The sequence below is a fragment of the Cyclopterus lumpus genome, chromosome 12 (genome assembly GCF_009769545.1).
Source record: "Cyclopterus lumpus isolate fCycLum1 chromosome 12, fCycLum1.pri, whole genome shotgun sequence".
Lineage (NCBI taxonomy): Eukaryota > Metazoa > Chordata > Actinopteri > Perciformes > Cyclopteridae > Cyclopterus > Cyclopterus lumpus.
Window position 1 is genome coordinate 5009378 of NC_046977.1, and position 16638 is coordinate 5026015.

The 16638-nt window shown below is 42.5% G+C and overlaps 1 protein-coding gene across 5 annotated transcripts in view; it reads right to left on the bottom strand.

The window, feature by feature from the left end:
- mast4 (microtubule associated serine/threonine kinase family member 4) overlaps positions 1-16638 on the bottom strand; it is a 76406-nt gene that overhangs the window by 10380 nt on the left and 49388 nt on the right. For 4 of the 5 annotated variants that reach the window (XM_034546225.1, XM_034546223.1, XM_034546227.1 and 1 more), the window contains 20 exons: positions 13947-14035; positions 12970-13039; positions 12403-12481; positions 10693-10847; positions 10534-10609; positions 10216-10425; positions 9342-9443; positions 8486-8618; positions 7304-7365; positions 7090-7181; positions 6737-6945; positions 6505-6643; positions 6136-6268; positions 5889-6054; positions 4182-4283; positions 3474-3596; positions 2799-2908; positions 1945-2066; positions 780-994; positions 61-264 (listed from right to left, as the gene is read on the bottom strand). In XM_034546225.1, the coding sequence (XP_034402116.1) occupies positions 61-264; positions 780-994; positions 1945-2066; positions 2799-2908; positions 3474-3596; positions 4182-4283; positions 5889-6054; positions 6136-6268; positions 6505-6643; positions 6737-6945; positions 7090-7181; positions 7304-7365; positions 8486-8618; positions 9342-9443; positions 10216-10425; positions 10534-10609; positions 10693-10847; positions 12403-12481; positions 12970-13039; positions 13947-14035 (2591 nt within the window). The remainder of the gene's footprint in view (positions 1-60; positions 265-779; positions 995-1944; positions 2067-2798; positions 2909-3473; positions 3597-4181; positions 4284-5888; positions 6055-6135; positions 6269-6504; positions 6644-6736; positions 6946-7089; positions 7182-7303; positions 7366-8485; positions 8619-9341; positions 9444-10215; positions 10426-10533; positions 10610-10692; positions 10848-12402; positions 12482-12969; positions 13040-13946; positions 14036-16638) is intronic. The other variant, XM_034546224.1, reaches the window with a different exon arrangement.

A 16638-nucleotide genomic window follows, 5' to 3' on the forward strand; every position in this document is an offset into this window, starting at 1 on the left:
AGGTGCGCTGCTCTTATTGCAATTCGATATATACACACACACACACGTCCTTCATCTTACCCCCGGGGATGGTGAGGGAAAGGGCACCGGTTGAGACAGACTTTTGGACTTTGGCCACGGCGCCGGTCTTCTCCGCAGCGCTCTCCGGGCGCAGGGAGTTGGTCTGGGCGCCCCGGTGGTCTGCGGAGGTGTGACCGGTGCCGTCGGGGCTCTCCACCTCTTCACCTCTGGGCGTCAACTGGTCCAGGTGTTCTGAGAAACTGCCTAATTATTTGGGAAAAGATGAGCACGGAGTGAGGCACGCAACAAAAGCGTCCCGGCCATTTTATATTTGCCTTAATTGTTTTTATGGGTGCAAAATACACAAATGGTGTGGCGTCAGGTGACTGAAAAGTAAAAAGAGATACTTTTAGAAATCATTTCCTGAGTTTTGTAATTTAATTACATTGCTTGTAATTTCATGCAAAATGGAGGATGTGTTGGATGCTTTTCTACTAGAAGACATTCATTTTTCTTGATAAGATTGAACTTCAGAGAGGTATCAATCTTCTCATCTATCTCTGCAAGAAAGCAAATTAGAATATTTCTAATTTAACCATTCCAGGGCTGTCAAACAAGCAGCTTGGCTTAAAAAGTTATTAGGATAAACCTCATAATCTGTACTTGTCCTACAGAATAAGCTTTGATACCGTAGTTTAATGTCAGGGACGTGACAACGTATTGATAGAAAAATAAATAAAGATAACCAAAGCACATTTCTTATGAAAGTAATGTCCCACCAGAGAGCGTGGCGCCACTGTGCGTGCTGCCTGGAGTTGTGGCGTCGGGCTCATCCTGCAGGAGCTCTCCTGTGGAGAAGGAGGTCTTGCTGGGGTCACCGAGGCCGGAGGTCTCGTCTCCTTCGCTCTCTGCCGAGATGGCAAACTTTGGCAACAAGTTGGAGCGCTGGCCTTGATTTGTTCCATCTGTGTCTGACGAGTGGGACAGCGAGGGCCTGGTGGGAGACGAGAAGAGACTCTCGTGAGGGATTATTGGAGTATTTCTACACTTTGACTTGAATTTGGATTTCTTTTTTAATGTGGGGTTGTATGAGTTACTTATCTATAGTATAGATAAGCAATGTACTGCCGTTGATTGGGGCAGCAACCAAACATACTTTAGACAGCTAAAAGAAAATCTATATTAGTGTAAGTGTACTATTTTTTCTAATATTTTCACCGCTTTGTCTCGCCGTCAGGGCGACTGAAGCACTTGTATGCTCTCGCCAAAGTCACCAGACTCCACTGAAAATATAATATATATATATATATATATATATATATATATATATATATATATATATATATATAAATAAATAAATAAATATTTTAAAAAATATATAAATATATACAAATAAATATTTAAAAAAAAATATTAATATAATATATATATTAAAAATATATATATATATATAAAATATAATATAAAATAAAATATACTTTTTTTTACCTTGCTGGAGTTGCTGGATCACGGCTGCCTCGGTAGGTTAGTTAGTTTGTGTTATTGTGAGACTTGAATAAAATGAAACAGAATAACACGAACGACCGCCTGGGGCAGAGGTAGACCAGCATCTACTGTGTAAAATGTCTCTTTACAGTGGGGTCTGGTGGCTTTGAGGAACACAGACACAAGTGCTTGAGACACATAGACAGTATATAGATGTATGACGGCAAGATAAAGCGGTGAAAATATTCCAAATGAAGCGTACACTTCTATCGAGATAGATCCGTTCAGGCATTTAAAACACGTGTCGCCGCTGCTCTCGTCACTAAGCCTCAGTCTCGGTAAAAAATATATATATACACATAGTGCAGATAGGAGGTTTTTCATCTATATTTGAGCTCGGCTACATACTGTATTGCGTTTTTGTTTCAGAAGTTTAATGAAATGGAGTTTCAAGCGTACATCTCAGCAAAGTCCGACGTCCAGGTGAGGGAGTCCACCGTCAGCGGGCTCTCGCTCTTCTTCGCCTCCGTCTCGCCCTTCTCCTCCAGGTGCCCACGGGACAAATCCAGGCTGCTGTAAACCTGACGACCACACAGAAACAACGGTTATCAAAATTATGACACACACACACACACACACACACACACACACACACACACCGTCAGAATAAGCCACAAAGATTGATTAATAAATGTAGCGTATGCTTTGCAGACGATAAGGAATGCTATTACATTTACAGTGAAGAGGAGACCAGAAACACCTCTGTTCATGGGAGTTAATGCAGACTTCATCATGTCTTACAAGCGTGGAGGTTTAGGTGGAGCAGAAAAAAAAGAAAGAAAAAGATTCAGTGCAGCAGCTCAACGCTTCCTCCGAGACGCCCCGCTGCTTCTTTTTTTTTTGGAGACACTGTAATGCTTTGTTTTGATGCGAGAGGGGAGAGCGCACTGCAATGCAGCACAACAATCGCTCCCAGCTCGTTTTGACTGTAAGGAAGAAGAAGAAAAAAAAAAAAAGAAAAGCGGAAAATATATGCAAAGCCGACATCTTCGTTTTTTTTTTTAATACTGTAGGGGTGAAGGGACGGCGGCTTGTGTTTCCTAGAGACGCATTTCCATATGAAATACCACTGAGCTCACGCTCTCTTTCCCCCCCGTGAGAAAAAAAAAAAAAAGGAGCCGGACAGATGAGGGCAGAGACTCATTTGCATTACTAACATCTCCGGGTAACGATGATGCATTTTTGTGTCGGTGCGAGAGATTCGAGGGGTGGAGATTTAAAAAAAAAAAAAAAAAAAAAAAAAAAGGAAGCACCAGGGAGAATCTGTGAGAACAAGAGGAGAACTGACGCAGCTCCACGTTGAAGTCTTCGTCGTTCGTGTCCTCTTCCTCGGTCTCCAGGTGGTGGTACCTCTCGGAGCGAGCTAGGGATGATGGGAGATGCAGAGTGGAGATCTTTTAGTTTTTTTGGGGGGGGTGGGGGGGATTGTTGCACTCGGTTTTTACAGGTTTATCATTAGTTTTCACACCCTTTGTTTATTTACAGCCATATATTGGTTTTTTTTCTGATTATTTTACTTTTGCCAGAGTGTCCTCAGGTTTTCAACATTTGCAAACAATTATGAGTGCTAACTTATACATTTTCTTTCTCCTGTTTGGGATAAACACGTTATGAGTGTATATAATAACCTGCATTGCCCCAGAGGGGGAAACTCGCCCTGGGAACGGCGCTATTATCCGTTTGCTTTACATAAAATAAAAATGATACACGAGCGACATCATGAATTTAAAATATAGCGCGTTCTGATCGGTACTTTATCAAACAGACTTTTTTTTTCTCTGATGGCAGAGGGTTGTATTCAGAGAAGAAGGGATGCTGACAGTCTGCAGTGATTTGTGTTGCTTGATTCATGACTCTGCTGGTACGGTTTTATATATGTTTTTCTTTCTAAAAAAAACACGGGCGCCGCAGTCGATGCGATAACTCACTGTCGAAGTAGCTGGTGTCGTCTTCGGACTCCAGCTGAGGAATGAACTCGGCCTTCTGCCTCAACAGGCTGTTCCAGTCCAGGTTGTGGAAAAACTGATGCTGCTTCACTTCGGCGGCTCCTCCTGCAGATGGAATAAACACAAATACATTTTCTTTTTACAGTTTGAGCACATTCTCCTAAGAACAAATGTGTAAATAATTGGTCAGTGAGACACAGGAGGCGAAGAAACGCTTACGCTATGTTTTCCTTTTACCCTCCGGTGGCCCTCGGGCCAAACTGATACCATAAAATATGCAGGACAATTTCCTGCCCCGTGACCTTTCGTGGAATAGCAAGGGGACTGGCGAGCGGAGATGTAGATGAACGAGGAGGTCCAGATGTCCCTGGACTGAACTGGCTACGTGCAGCCCTCCGATATAAAGCCTTGGTCCCAGGGTCAGGGCCACTTTTTACGCGCCTATGGATCGACACGCTCTCAGTGCTTGATCATGCACGGATATAGATTCACGGGACGAGCAACATAATAATTGCAATTGATCGAAAGGGGAAAGAGGTGAAGAGGCCACGGGGTAAACTGCCCTGCTGTCGGACGACCTCAATTCCTTCCCCCCGGTGACTTGGAATTTCCGTATATAATCGCGTGATAATTTAAGGTCGTCTGGTCCTAACCCGAGTCGCTGCCTGTCGCTCTTTTTGGCGTTTGTACCTGCGCCCATCCTTTCCAGAGGGTTCTGTCGGAGGAGCAAGGCGATGAGCTCTTGAGAATCGGGAGGCGGGGCCTCCTCTCCATCCGGCCAGTTGATCTCGTCTGGAAACACACAACGCAGACGGATCAGATGAGTCAAAAAATGACTCCCGACACACAAGAAGCCTGGAAAGATCAATTGCTATTATATTAGTAGGTGTAAGTGTCCATATACTGCACGTTATCATACGTTTTCTACCTCCATGCTCCGTTGTGCATGATTGTAAACAGGACACATGTGCATAACAACACTAGGATTAACATTTCTATTGATTTCATTCTCTTACCTAATTGCGCTAAAGGCTGACGTTTTTACGAAGCGCCCTTTTTTTTTTTTTAAATAGCTTCACCAGCAGATTCACACAAAAACAGGGTCAGCATTATGTTGAACGAGACCGTTTAAATGTGCTCTAGCTCTTTTAGTGAAAAGCCTCGTGGATAAGCAAATGAAAAGGGGCGCAAAGCCCGTCTGCGCCGCGCTGATTGTCTGCTCCGTGCACCATTTGTCCCCCATTTTAATCAAATTTGGGAGGGGAGCTATGAATATGTATGTGCGGCCCTGAGGCCGCGGTGGCATGCATTCAGTGTGTTCAGGCCCCTTTAATTAACAGTCACTCTCTGAAGGCTTGGTACAGTTTGATTGAGAGCGTGGCAAATCGGTCATGGCGTGCCATTTATTTCCACGCCGCAGACGGGAGGCCGTTATCCAACAATTCCTCTGAGCCGACAAGATAAAAGCTCTTGTTTTTTTTAAAGATAGATTAAGATTTTTTTTCCCCCCCGTGCGACTACAGGAGGAGGACAAAGTAACATCATCAGAGTTATTAAAACTTCACTCGTGGTCTAAAGTCAAGCTGAATCCGCCCCCCGCCATCTGCTTTTTTCTACCGGCACTCGGGGGAAATCTCCCGTCTCTAATAAATTGAGAAATATGCACGCCGACTAATTCCATGTCGTCACTGTGTAAATGTTTAATTCATATCCGAATGAGATCTGGGAATTCCTCCTCGTGCGCTCAACAGAATCCAAAAAGCCAGATGCTGTGAAACCTGCGAAAAATGTGTCTAGTCGAATTATATATTTTTTTATAAACTGGCATAAATAAATCAGCATCAGTTTATTTTCATCTTTAAATACAAACATCAGAGGCAGTTAATGTTTCCTCTTGAATAATTGATGCCCGAGAGAAATTTCATGCTACGCGTTATAATTAAAATACAACATGTTATCATTAAGAAGGGTGCATGTGGCAGCAATAGGAAATATTGTTCTGACACTAATTAAACATTCATCCTTTGAGGACAGAGTGGACACGACGCCGCGGTGCGGTTTTCATGCGACACATTTTACTTAATGCCAATAAATAATGTGGTTAATTCAACGGTTATTTTACCATCGTCTATTTTCTTTTATTTATCATTTAATATTGGTCAAACCTCCCCTATTTTGTTTGAATTTTTTTTTTTTTAGATGTTCTGATTATTTTTATTCATCATCTGTCACTGGTTTAAGGACGGTATTGTTTTTTTTTTTTTATAGCTTCATTTATTATCCTAAATTAAGATTTAAATTGAAGGAAATCTTCAAACATCTATCACAAAGATTTGAGCAGCAGTCTTTTTTCCGGCAAAAACAAAAAAAAAAAAAGCATGTTTTTCTGACACTGACCACTGATGACCTGTCCGAACAGCTCCTCCGGCGTGTCTCCAAAGAAAGGCACGCAGCCCACGAGGAACTCGTAGAGGATGATGCCCATCGCCCACCAGTCCACCGGCTTCCCGTAGCCTTGTCTCAGGATCACCTCGGGCGCGATGTACTCGGGGGTTCCACACACCTAGCGACCAAAACAAAACACGATGAACTCCTCTCGACCGGGACGAGGCTTTCGCGGAAAAACACGTTGAATGAGACGTACCTGCTTATCGGAGAACTCCCTGGCGTCTTTCTCGATGTGTCCCTCGTACAGGTTGGTGGTCATGTTCATCAGCCCGACTTTGGACAACCCGAAATCCGTCAGCTTGATGTGTCCCATCGACGTGACCAGCAAACTGGGGAGGAAGAGAACGGAAACATTACGATTATCTGGTATAGAAAATGGCACTTAAAGACTTAAGAGTGAACAAAGACTTTTTAAGTCTTTTTTTTTATTGCACGCCAGAAAACCGAAACAATGATAGATGCTGTCGGGGAACAGCGGGGGGGGGTAAACCCTCCATGGGCTCATCGCGACAGTAGGAGCTACCGTATGTTGATTCTGGCTGCCGTGACTATCGGGAGGTCTCACTTGTCTGGTTTGAGGTCCCGGTGGACGATGCCGTAGTTGTGGAGATACTCCAGAGCCAGCACTGTCTCCGCGAAGTACATCCTGGCCATATCCACGGGCAGGGGACCCATGTTCTTCAAAAGGGTGGCACAGTCTCCACCTGTAGACATCAATGGAGTGATGTGATTGAGGAAAACACACAGGAGGAGACACTGTGTTCAACATTATTTGTTTTAAAAACCTAGCGGCTGACCTTCAACATACTCCATGACCATGCACAGGTGCCGCCGTGTCTCAAACGAGCAGTACATGGACACCACGAAAGGGTTCTCGGCAAAGGTGAGGATGTCCCTCTCCACGAAGGCCTGCTGGATCTGATTCCTCAAAATCAGGTTCTGCTTGTTGATCTTTTTCATGGCGAAGCGCAGCTTCATTTCCTTGTGACGCACCAGATACACGGCCCTGTGGAGTAAAAACAGGTTCACCGGTGAGCGCTGGAGGACAGAACCGATCCAGGGGAAAGGAGAGGTGAGTTCGACCTGACGTGGTAACAAACCATCCATCATCGGCGATTAGAGACTCAATTACAGATTAGGATGGACTCACCCGTAGGCACCGTTGCTGATGAGTTTTGTCATCTCAAAGTCCAATTCACAGGGTTTACGCCGGCACCGCAAGGCTGTGCTGAGGCTCTGCGACTGAGGGCGAGAGGAGAAGACTTGAGCAAATCAGACAAGATAACATCTGTACTTTCGCTGGTAAAGATGGATGGAGCAAATCAATAAGGGGGGGGGGGGGGGCTAATTCCTCGAGCGCTCACAGAGTCGTCCGTTTCTGGCGTTTCGGCGATCCCGCTGTCGCAGCTGGTCAGCTGAGCGATTTCTACAAAAAGAAAATGGAGAAAACCAGCAGTTTAAATATAACTTTACGCGCGGCCAATGTAGAAACAGAAGGATCGTAAATGCTGAGAAATCAGAAAACCGTTAACAAAGAACACAACAACAACAACAAAAACAACAGAGCAGCCTTTGGTAACCTATTAGGTTTTCGAGGTGCTGACTCCGAGATTATCCAAATTGAGAATAAATGGCCCATTTTGAAAACCACCACTCCAGAACGCGTGCTCATTACAAAAAAAAACACCTTGCACTTCTTTTTTTTTTTTTTTCCCTTGGTCTTCTGTGTGTGTTTGCGTGCAGCCGTGCATAAAGTCCATGTGTTTATTTTCACAGGGGGGGTGTTTGTCTCGTCCCCAGAGAGCCCGTAAACACATTTTCACTGCCATTTAACATCTGTTCTTCCTGGTGAGGTTTGCTGCGGGGCAGACGAGGCTCGGGGCAAAATGAAACCCGGGAGACACTCGGAGGAGGAGGGGGGGGGGGGGAATGAATGGAGAGGTTGGCTGAGGAGCCAGCCAGCGTGGGTCTGTATAAGGTCCGTGGGGAGGCCATTCCTTTCTAATTAGTCGTAATGGATGTTGTTTGTTAAGTGAATCTGGAGAGACGGCGGGTCATTAGACAGACGGTCTGTTCGGTACAGGACATTAGTCCTTCGGTTCCTTTGGTTCCTTCATTCCTTTACAGCCACATTACGGTTAACCATCATTCTTATGCACCGACAACTGTAATGCAATTTATGCGAGATACTTTCTGCTTCACAAACCCTGAAAGCCAACTGAGAGACATTCCTTCATCTTTTAATAATGCATTTCATTATAGTTATTATATCAGACAATATCCTGCAAAAATAGTTAAAAAATATATATATTTTAGTTGAATTTTTACTATATTTATAATGTAGTTATTGCTGTTCTATTGTGCACTGGTGTTGCTTCTTTTACACTTAACCATTATTACTTTATTGTTCATATCTGTTAATGTATATTTAGTCTTTCTTCTGTCCTCTTCCCTTCGAGATTAATAAAGTTCCATCTCGTCTTTTCTGACCACAGCTGTTTGTATTTCATCGCCGCTGACGACGACCATCAAAAAACTCGCCCTACCTTCCAGCGGATCCCTCGTGAGTCCCAGCTGGCTGATGATGTAACGAGGGATGTCCGTTTTGATGCCCTGGCCCTCTTTAGCGTGTCCTTCGGCGGCCTCCAACAGGTGGTAAAATTCCTCGGGGTCAAACTCCTGCGGACACACAAAGCAGCGCGCTTTAAAGTTCAAGAAGGAGGTAAACAACACAGCTGTAGCCTTTGTGCGCCAGGATGTGGGGCGTTTGTGCTTTTCACTTGTTTTTAGGAGTCTCAGCGTTGATGACGTCAACTACAGGATGTCTAAAGGGATTAAGTGGCCGCTCTGCTGCAGGTAGAGAAATGCACATTTAGGCCCTGATCACACGGCGAGCTTTTAGCAGCCTGAGGCGGATTCTTGTAGTTCTTTTCAAAGAGAGTTTTGCACGCTGCCTTTTTTAAAAAACGGCCGAACGGCGCGAGTTTAAAAAAGAAGAAAAAAAAGATCAAACTCTGAGCGGAAAAGATTCTGTTGCATTTTTTTTTCCTCATTGCTGTGACTTTTGCAACCGCGGTTATCTGAACAGAAAAAGAGCGAGAGGCAAGTTAGTGCCCGGACTCGAGATTTAAACTGTAAAAAAGGTAGAGAGCACAGTTCAGGGTTTGTTTACAGCGTCAATAACAAATAAAAAACAGGAGCAGCTTCCACCTGCAAAACCAATCCAAAGTACTTCTGTACTTCGGCCACGCGGGAAAAATAGTTACAATGCTCGAGACTTATCGATCCTTATTGTGTAACAGAATGAAGACGATGGGAATTATATTAATAAATTGCAGGGGGGGGGGGGGGGGGGGGGGGGGGGGGGGGGGGGACATATTGGTATATATTGCATGAACATACCAGACATTCCAGCAGTCGAGCGGGTCGGGCTATGATGATGAGGATCTTCTTCACCAGCTCTCTGATGACGTTTACCTCCTCGCTTTCGGATCTCTCTGTGGACTACAGATCAAGGTGTCAGTGAACGCCTCATGGTTCTCCTCTATCCCCCCCACCCCCCATCACGCTCGAGCTCGGAAACATCGCATTTACGTGACAACTTCTTGTGCACGGCCTGCAGCGGGTGATTAAAAACAAATCGCTGGTATCCATCTACTGAGCATCAGTTAAATTGGTGACAAGGTTATTAAAAAAAGGTGATCCCCACTCCAGCCACAGCCTGTTCACCCTGCTGCCATCTGGCAAGACGTAGAGGAGTATCGGCTGCCTTCAGAGCTTCTTCCCTCATGCTGAGCAACCCCTGCATCCTCCACATGTGACACATTGCTCGGGTTACAAACTGCATTTTATTGCACAACCCTGTTGTACGATAACCTTGCAACAACGCTCACTTTTCTTGAGGTTGTTCCAGAATCCTTAAAAAGACTCTTCTGACCATCTGGAGGCGAAGATATTCCGTCTGTTGCACCATATATGAAGGTTTTAACTAGTGCCTCTGTTTTTTTTTCCGATCCCAGCAAAGATGGTAGCCAGAAATGACGCGCCGTTGCTCAACGTGTAAAATATAAGGATTTTAAATGAATGTTTCAGTTACATTGGTATTTATGCATATTTATTTCACAAAATGCGACAATATGGCACGTCAATATTTTTTAAACTAAATAGTTATTGTATCCAGATGTCCTGTCAAATGTACGAATCCAAAAACATTTATAACGCCGTTTCAACGTCATTTAAATGACGTTTTTTGTGCGACTTCCGAAGACGCGCTCACCTCCTGAACGAGCCTCTCGAGCTTGTCGGTGAGCTCGCAGAAGTAGCTGGAGGTGACGAGTCCCAGCCGGCTCTTCTCCAGACAGTCGCGGGCCAGTTCGATTATCTGGTGGTGGGCGAAGCCGAGCACGCCGTCCGCCAAAGGGAGGACGCTCTCTGGAGAGTTGCTCCGGATGATGTCCTGAATCCTTTCCTCCATCTGAGCCGTGGCCTGCGGGGAAGAAGAAGAAGAAGAAGAAGAAGAAGAAGAAGAAGGTGGAAGGCGTCACTTTGGCAACGCATAAGATAATTAATGGCCCGACGTGGGCTGTGCCCTTACCCTGGGGAAGCGCTCCTTGTAGACGTGATTCATCATGATAATCTCGTGGTCGTAACATGATGGAGATCTTCCGGGGCTGAAAGAGATAATTGGCGGTCAGTACCCGACGGTGTGCGTCACCACACCGGGACGGTTGTTCACCTGCAGAGGTAAATATACCTGAGACTGCGTGAGCGGGGTCGCATGGCCGTCGCTCTGCGGCACTCCTCCCCGGAGATGCTCTCAGTGCAGAAGTGCTTGGAGAGGAAGTGCAGTTCGTCGGGCGTAGGCTGGAAGGGCAGCTGGTGCAGCTTCTCCTGTGATGAACAGGACGACTGGAAATGAAACACATATATATTCAACATGAAAAGAAAAGAAAGGTTGTTTTTTTTTGTGTGTGCGTGTGGATTAAATAAACATAACAACAAAAAAATATGTGTTTTTCCCCTCAAATAGGAACATTGGGAATTTTGGGGAAGTTGGCTTTCTGGATTAAAAAAAACTATACGGCTTTTCAGTTTTTGTAAATATTAAACTAACAATTAAAAAAAAAGTTTTAGTCAGTGGGCTTCAGAGGGGCGACTGGTAGGTGGACTTTTTAAAAGTTTGGACAAGGCCAGGCTAGCTGTTTCCAGTCTTTATGCTAAGCTACTTTAGCCGGTAACTTAGCTTAGCATGAGAGTGGTAACAATCATTACAGCTAACTGTGAGCAAAACAACAAATGTATTTTTTCATCCAAATTATCAAACTATAGCTTTAACTTATTCTAAGTACCCATATGTATATTGAGGATACATAGTAACACACGGGACAGATCAAAACTAAATAACTATCAATTGCACACTAATTAAAATACAATGAGTTTGGCATTTATAGTGTATTTAAGAAATCCCCCCCCCCCCCCCCCCCCCCCCATGCACTCAAACAAGCCCAAAACCTGCAGCTGTTTCTAGACTTGAGGAACAAGGACGCGCTTCCTTCGATAGCTGGTGTGAAAACCAGGAAAAATAAACAAAAACCCTTTTAATCCCTCGACTCTGAGTAACTCCTGTGAATGTCGGTGTGAGTTGGCGTGCGTCGTATGCACGTGCGCTCTCGTCTGCTTCCTATAAACAGACGTCAGAGGGCATGTCAGAGGGAAGGAAACAGAACGATAGCACAGCCAGACACAATAAGAGAGTGATGAATGTGTGGGCGTCTTGTTTACTCCAGAACAAATATGTCACCTCATCGTAGAGTGTTTCATGAAGAGTAAACAAATACTGAACAACATTAATTCAGCATTAATCATGTTTTCAGCATTATGAATGTGGGTTTGACTGGTGACGAGCGACTCATTGTTTTTTACATCAAAACCACAAAAAAAATAAAGAGTGTGATGTTCAAAATCTGTATTAATTAATATATAATATGCCATAAAAAACACATGCAATGTGAACAAGTTTGCTGTTTTCTGGTATAATCTGTGTATAATATTTGATGTAAAAAAATAAAAAAAAGTCAAGTTGACGCTTCGACTCAGAGGAAGCTACGTAGCTACGTAGCTATTAGCTGCTGAACTCTTACTGTTGAACTGTTTATACTGTTTTGACATGGATTTGGATTTAAATCTTATTAGTATTTTTGGATTAACATTTACACTCTAATGATCTGTCTTATCTCTTAAAGGTTTCAGCACATCATGTGATTGTTTAAAGCTTTTTTTCCCCCTCAGTGGCTGTGAAGTGAGATCCTGGTCGATGGGACGATCGATCTTTCTGAAGGACTAAAGTAATACAAACTGTAGGTTTGTAGTTTATAGAATAATAATAATAATCACAAAAGGTCTTTCTTTTAACTACTCTTTTATCTTTCGGTGTGGATGAATGGGGTGAATGTCGGAGGCTTACGGAGACGGTGGAGCTGGGCGTGTTGGTTCCATATCCGGAGGAGGGAAGGGAGGCCAACGACCAGCGGCGACCGTCGGTCCTGTCACACAACGGCAAACACAGAGAAGAATATACGTCTTTGGAAACATGAAATGTGCATCATTTCCATGTTTGCGTTCCTTCCTAAATGGTGACATTGTTTCTTTTAGACAAACAGGGGGTTCCTTTCTCTTTGCTATTGTTTAAAATGAAATTAAGAGAAACAATAAGTGAACGTGGAGCCGAAACGTCGGAGTCACGAGACAAACTAATGAACTATTCAGAAAAATAAGGTCTACTAGCGACATATGTGGGGTTATGAAAAGGGCCTAACATGGTGGTGTTGCCTGTCTAGTCTGTGGCGATGACTGTGGATTATGATAAAAAAAACGTGTTGAGAAATGGTATAAAAATAGACTTAAGAAACGTAATAATAAGTGTGCTTTCAGAGAACATATTAACGTCTCACTGTTGAACGCCTACAACTCTAAACACGGTGTACTTTTCTCTCTTCAAGCATCTGTAAATATTTATGTTTTGTGTGAATACCTTCGTGCAAAGGAGAAATGAGCGGAGGCGCTCGGAGAGAAGTTTCTAGGACTGTCTTGAGGGCTCGTTCCTGCCAGAAAAACACAAAATAAAAATCTAATTTCACAAAAAGGAAAACAAAACAAGCAAGAAAACAACTCGACTATAATATACATTTACTTTCAGTTCACAACATCAGAAACAAAACAGAAACTTGACAGGTAAACACACACGCGGGTACGAATATTAATATAAGAGCAGAACTTAGTTTAGGAAAATTTAAAAAAAGTGTATTTACTTACCAACAATAGCAGAATGTAGGTAACTAGTTAAGAAAAGAGCGTATTTGCACCTAAATAGAGAAGTATCTCCACTATTTCCTTCAATAAACATGCAGGACTCTCTTTAAATACCTCTGTAAAGCTGGTTATAGCAACTCTGAGCCACTGAACACATGACACTGTGGGGACTTTCTAAAAAGGCCCCAATTAGACAGTTAATTTCCCCCTTATGGTGCAGCATTAAATCAGAAAATGTTCCATACTGGGGAACAATGACAGCGCCACTGAATCTTGTTAGTGCTGAATGCCTCCTATTTAAAATGCACTGTAATCTTTAAATCACAACCAATTACAGATGAAATCCTGCACCTGAAGACACAGATTATCTACCGATTGAAAAACAAGAATTATGGTTCAGGGGAAAGGTCGAAAGGTTTGATCGGCTACAAATACAGAACAACATTATTCATGTGGAAACCTTTTTAATTATCGCGTGTACGTCAATGTTCTCAGTCTCCTGCCGGCTGTGAAAAGGAACCGAAAGGATGTTTTTCTTACCTTTGGTACCAACGTTACGGCCGAAGCTACAGACAGGAACACGCGCCGGAGGATCATGCTTCCCACTTGCAGTTTCCCAGTATTTTTGCGCCAAAACAGTGTTTACTCATGAATTAATAGACACGGACAAGAGCTGAACACACACACACACACACTTACCCGTTAGAGATGAGAGAGGGGAGTGAGGTCGCGGTAAGCCTGAAGACTGACCGCTGCCTATCAGGCTCTTCCTGTTGCTCGTTCTGCAGCTGCGAAACCACAGAGTCAAATATTAGTCACTTCACTTATAAATAACAAATAATAAAACCACATTATCATGCATTATCAAAGTGATTAAAAGGCATTATAAAAAAAGATTATAATGTGTTACAATTATAGGTATTATAATAAACTCTGATGCTTGCATTAAAATGTCAGTGGGGGACTTAATGCAATGTTTGCCTTAAGTACGTTCAACAAATAGCTGCTGGTCTAAGGGATCAATGTTGTGGATGTAATGTCACTTTTTAAATGTCACTTTTAATTTCCAGAAACACGTTTTTGTTGCAACTATTCCTACAATGCAAAGAGAGCACGTCTTTACACATCCAATTACACTAATCACAAACACTGGATACTTTATTACAATGTAATAAACACCTACTCCCCCCCCCCCCCACCCACTGTGATCAACAACAAGTTTTAAACCGTGAGAGAAAAATGAACTATTTCAACGTGCATTTTTTTTTTTTTTTTTAAAAAGCGGCTTCAGTGTTCAATGTACCGATTAGTCTCGGGGGTTTATAGTTTCAATTTAGAGGCCGTCAGTGGGAACACGTAACGCATGAAGAACATGAATTTGCTCCAAGGTCAGAGACTCAATGGCATCCTGTTACATAACCTCCTCCAGAGAACGGAACCATTTTTAAAAGACGTTATTCAATAAACAATTACCATAAAAACACTACATTTACCGCAAGCGTTTGATGACCTCATTGTTCTCATTGCCAAGCTTGCGTGTCATCAGTTTGTCACCTTTAGCTCCCGCTCGGCTGTAGAGCCTCTGCCTCTCTTTTACAACGAGAACACAGCTGTTTACACCACAAGAGGTGCATCTCTTCAGCGTCTTCGTGCACCTTGGACGGAGGTGACTCCCTGCTCTGCTTTTACATGTACGTCTGCATGGGTGTTCGTGGTTTCAGGGCTGCACTCGAATATCAAACCATTTGGACACATTGCTATGAGGTAGCAGGAATATCTTTGTTAAGGCCACTGCACTAGACGGGATATCAGTTGCCAAATTACTGGGCGTTAGATTAAATATTTACCGTCCTCTTCTGGTGAGATCGAGCACAGTTCCCATGGCGGTGACACGCAATGCGATGTCAAGAAAACAATCCCCCGTATGTTTTCCTCTTCTGTTGTGATTGACGTTGTTCGGTCACTTGTTTCTCACACCTGGAGAACTGCCAAGTCATTTGGCCCAACGCTGCTGAGAAGAGTCTAAAAACTCTTCAGCTTGCACAGAGCGAAGCCGCCAGATTAGTTTTATATTTATATATATATATATATATATATATATATATATATATATATATATTATAAAATATATATATAAAATATATATATATATATTTTATAAAATATATATATATATATATATATATATTTTATAAAATATATATATAATATATATATTTTATAATATATATATATTTTATAAAATATATATATAAAATATATATATTTTATAAAATATATATATAAAATATATATATATATATATATATATATATAAATAAGCAAGAACACAGCGATGCACGTCTGCAGCATAAAGCCATCAAGTCCAGTGATGGAGATGCAACCATTCACGTCGGAGAGGGTGAGAGCGAGGTGGTCACAGGTGAAGCTCGCTCGCCCTTCTATGCTCCAACGGATTTTTAAATACACTGAAGCCAAAAGACCTCGATGGACACAAAATTGCAATTGCAATATTCTAATGTATGACGGTTTGCACCAATCGGGCGCGATCTTGTTTGTTTTTCATGTGAAAGCTTTGAGGTCGAGCCCCGTGTCGGATCTGGTGTCTAATCCATGAGCCTCCATCCTCATCCTCAAGAAAGCAATGACCTTCAAGCAGAGGTCAGTCATGTCTGAATTAAAAAAAAGTCATTACAGATGTGACCTGCCCAAAGAGAAAGGAACTGTGACCTGCATCTATGATATATTTGCATTTCATAGAATTCATAATCTCACACAGAAGCAAAAAAAAATAATTCTGAGCAAACTATATGATTTCTCTCAGTTTCTTCGGGAGAAGAGCATTTTTATACAAAGTGCATGATTGGACAAAAAACTTGTGTGCAATCGAGTAGTTTGAGGTCAACGTTCATCTTTTTAAGCACAGATATTGGTCCTCGTGCGAGAATCAGTCGCAGAAACAGATTTGTATCGTACAAGAGATTAAAGATTATTTCTGTCAATTTTCTTGTACTTTGAATTTTCTCCTCTCTCCAAATCACATTCACGAGAGACCCGTTGCAAAAGTCACGAGGTACATGAACTTTGCATGTCTTTAAGATAAAAGACAATTCTTCAATAAAAAAAAAAACACGATACAGAAATCAGCTGAAGTAAAACAAAAGCAAACTGCTAATTACATTTTTTTAATTAACCTTCTTAAAATCAATTTCTTTTGTACATTTCGGAGAAAATGCTATCTATTTCTATGGCACTGATCTGATAAAATCTTGTTGACAGCTGTTCTATTGATATTTGTGTCCTCTCTTGTTGATTTCTGACAGCAGGACATGAAGCTCAGCAGAATGCAAGTCTTAAGTCAAAAAAGTTGTTGTGAAGGAAACCTGCCCAC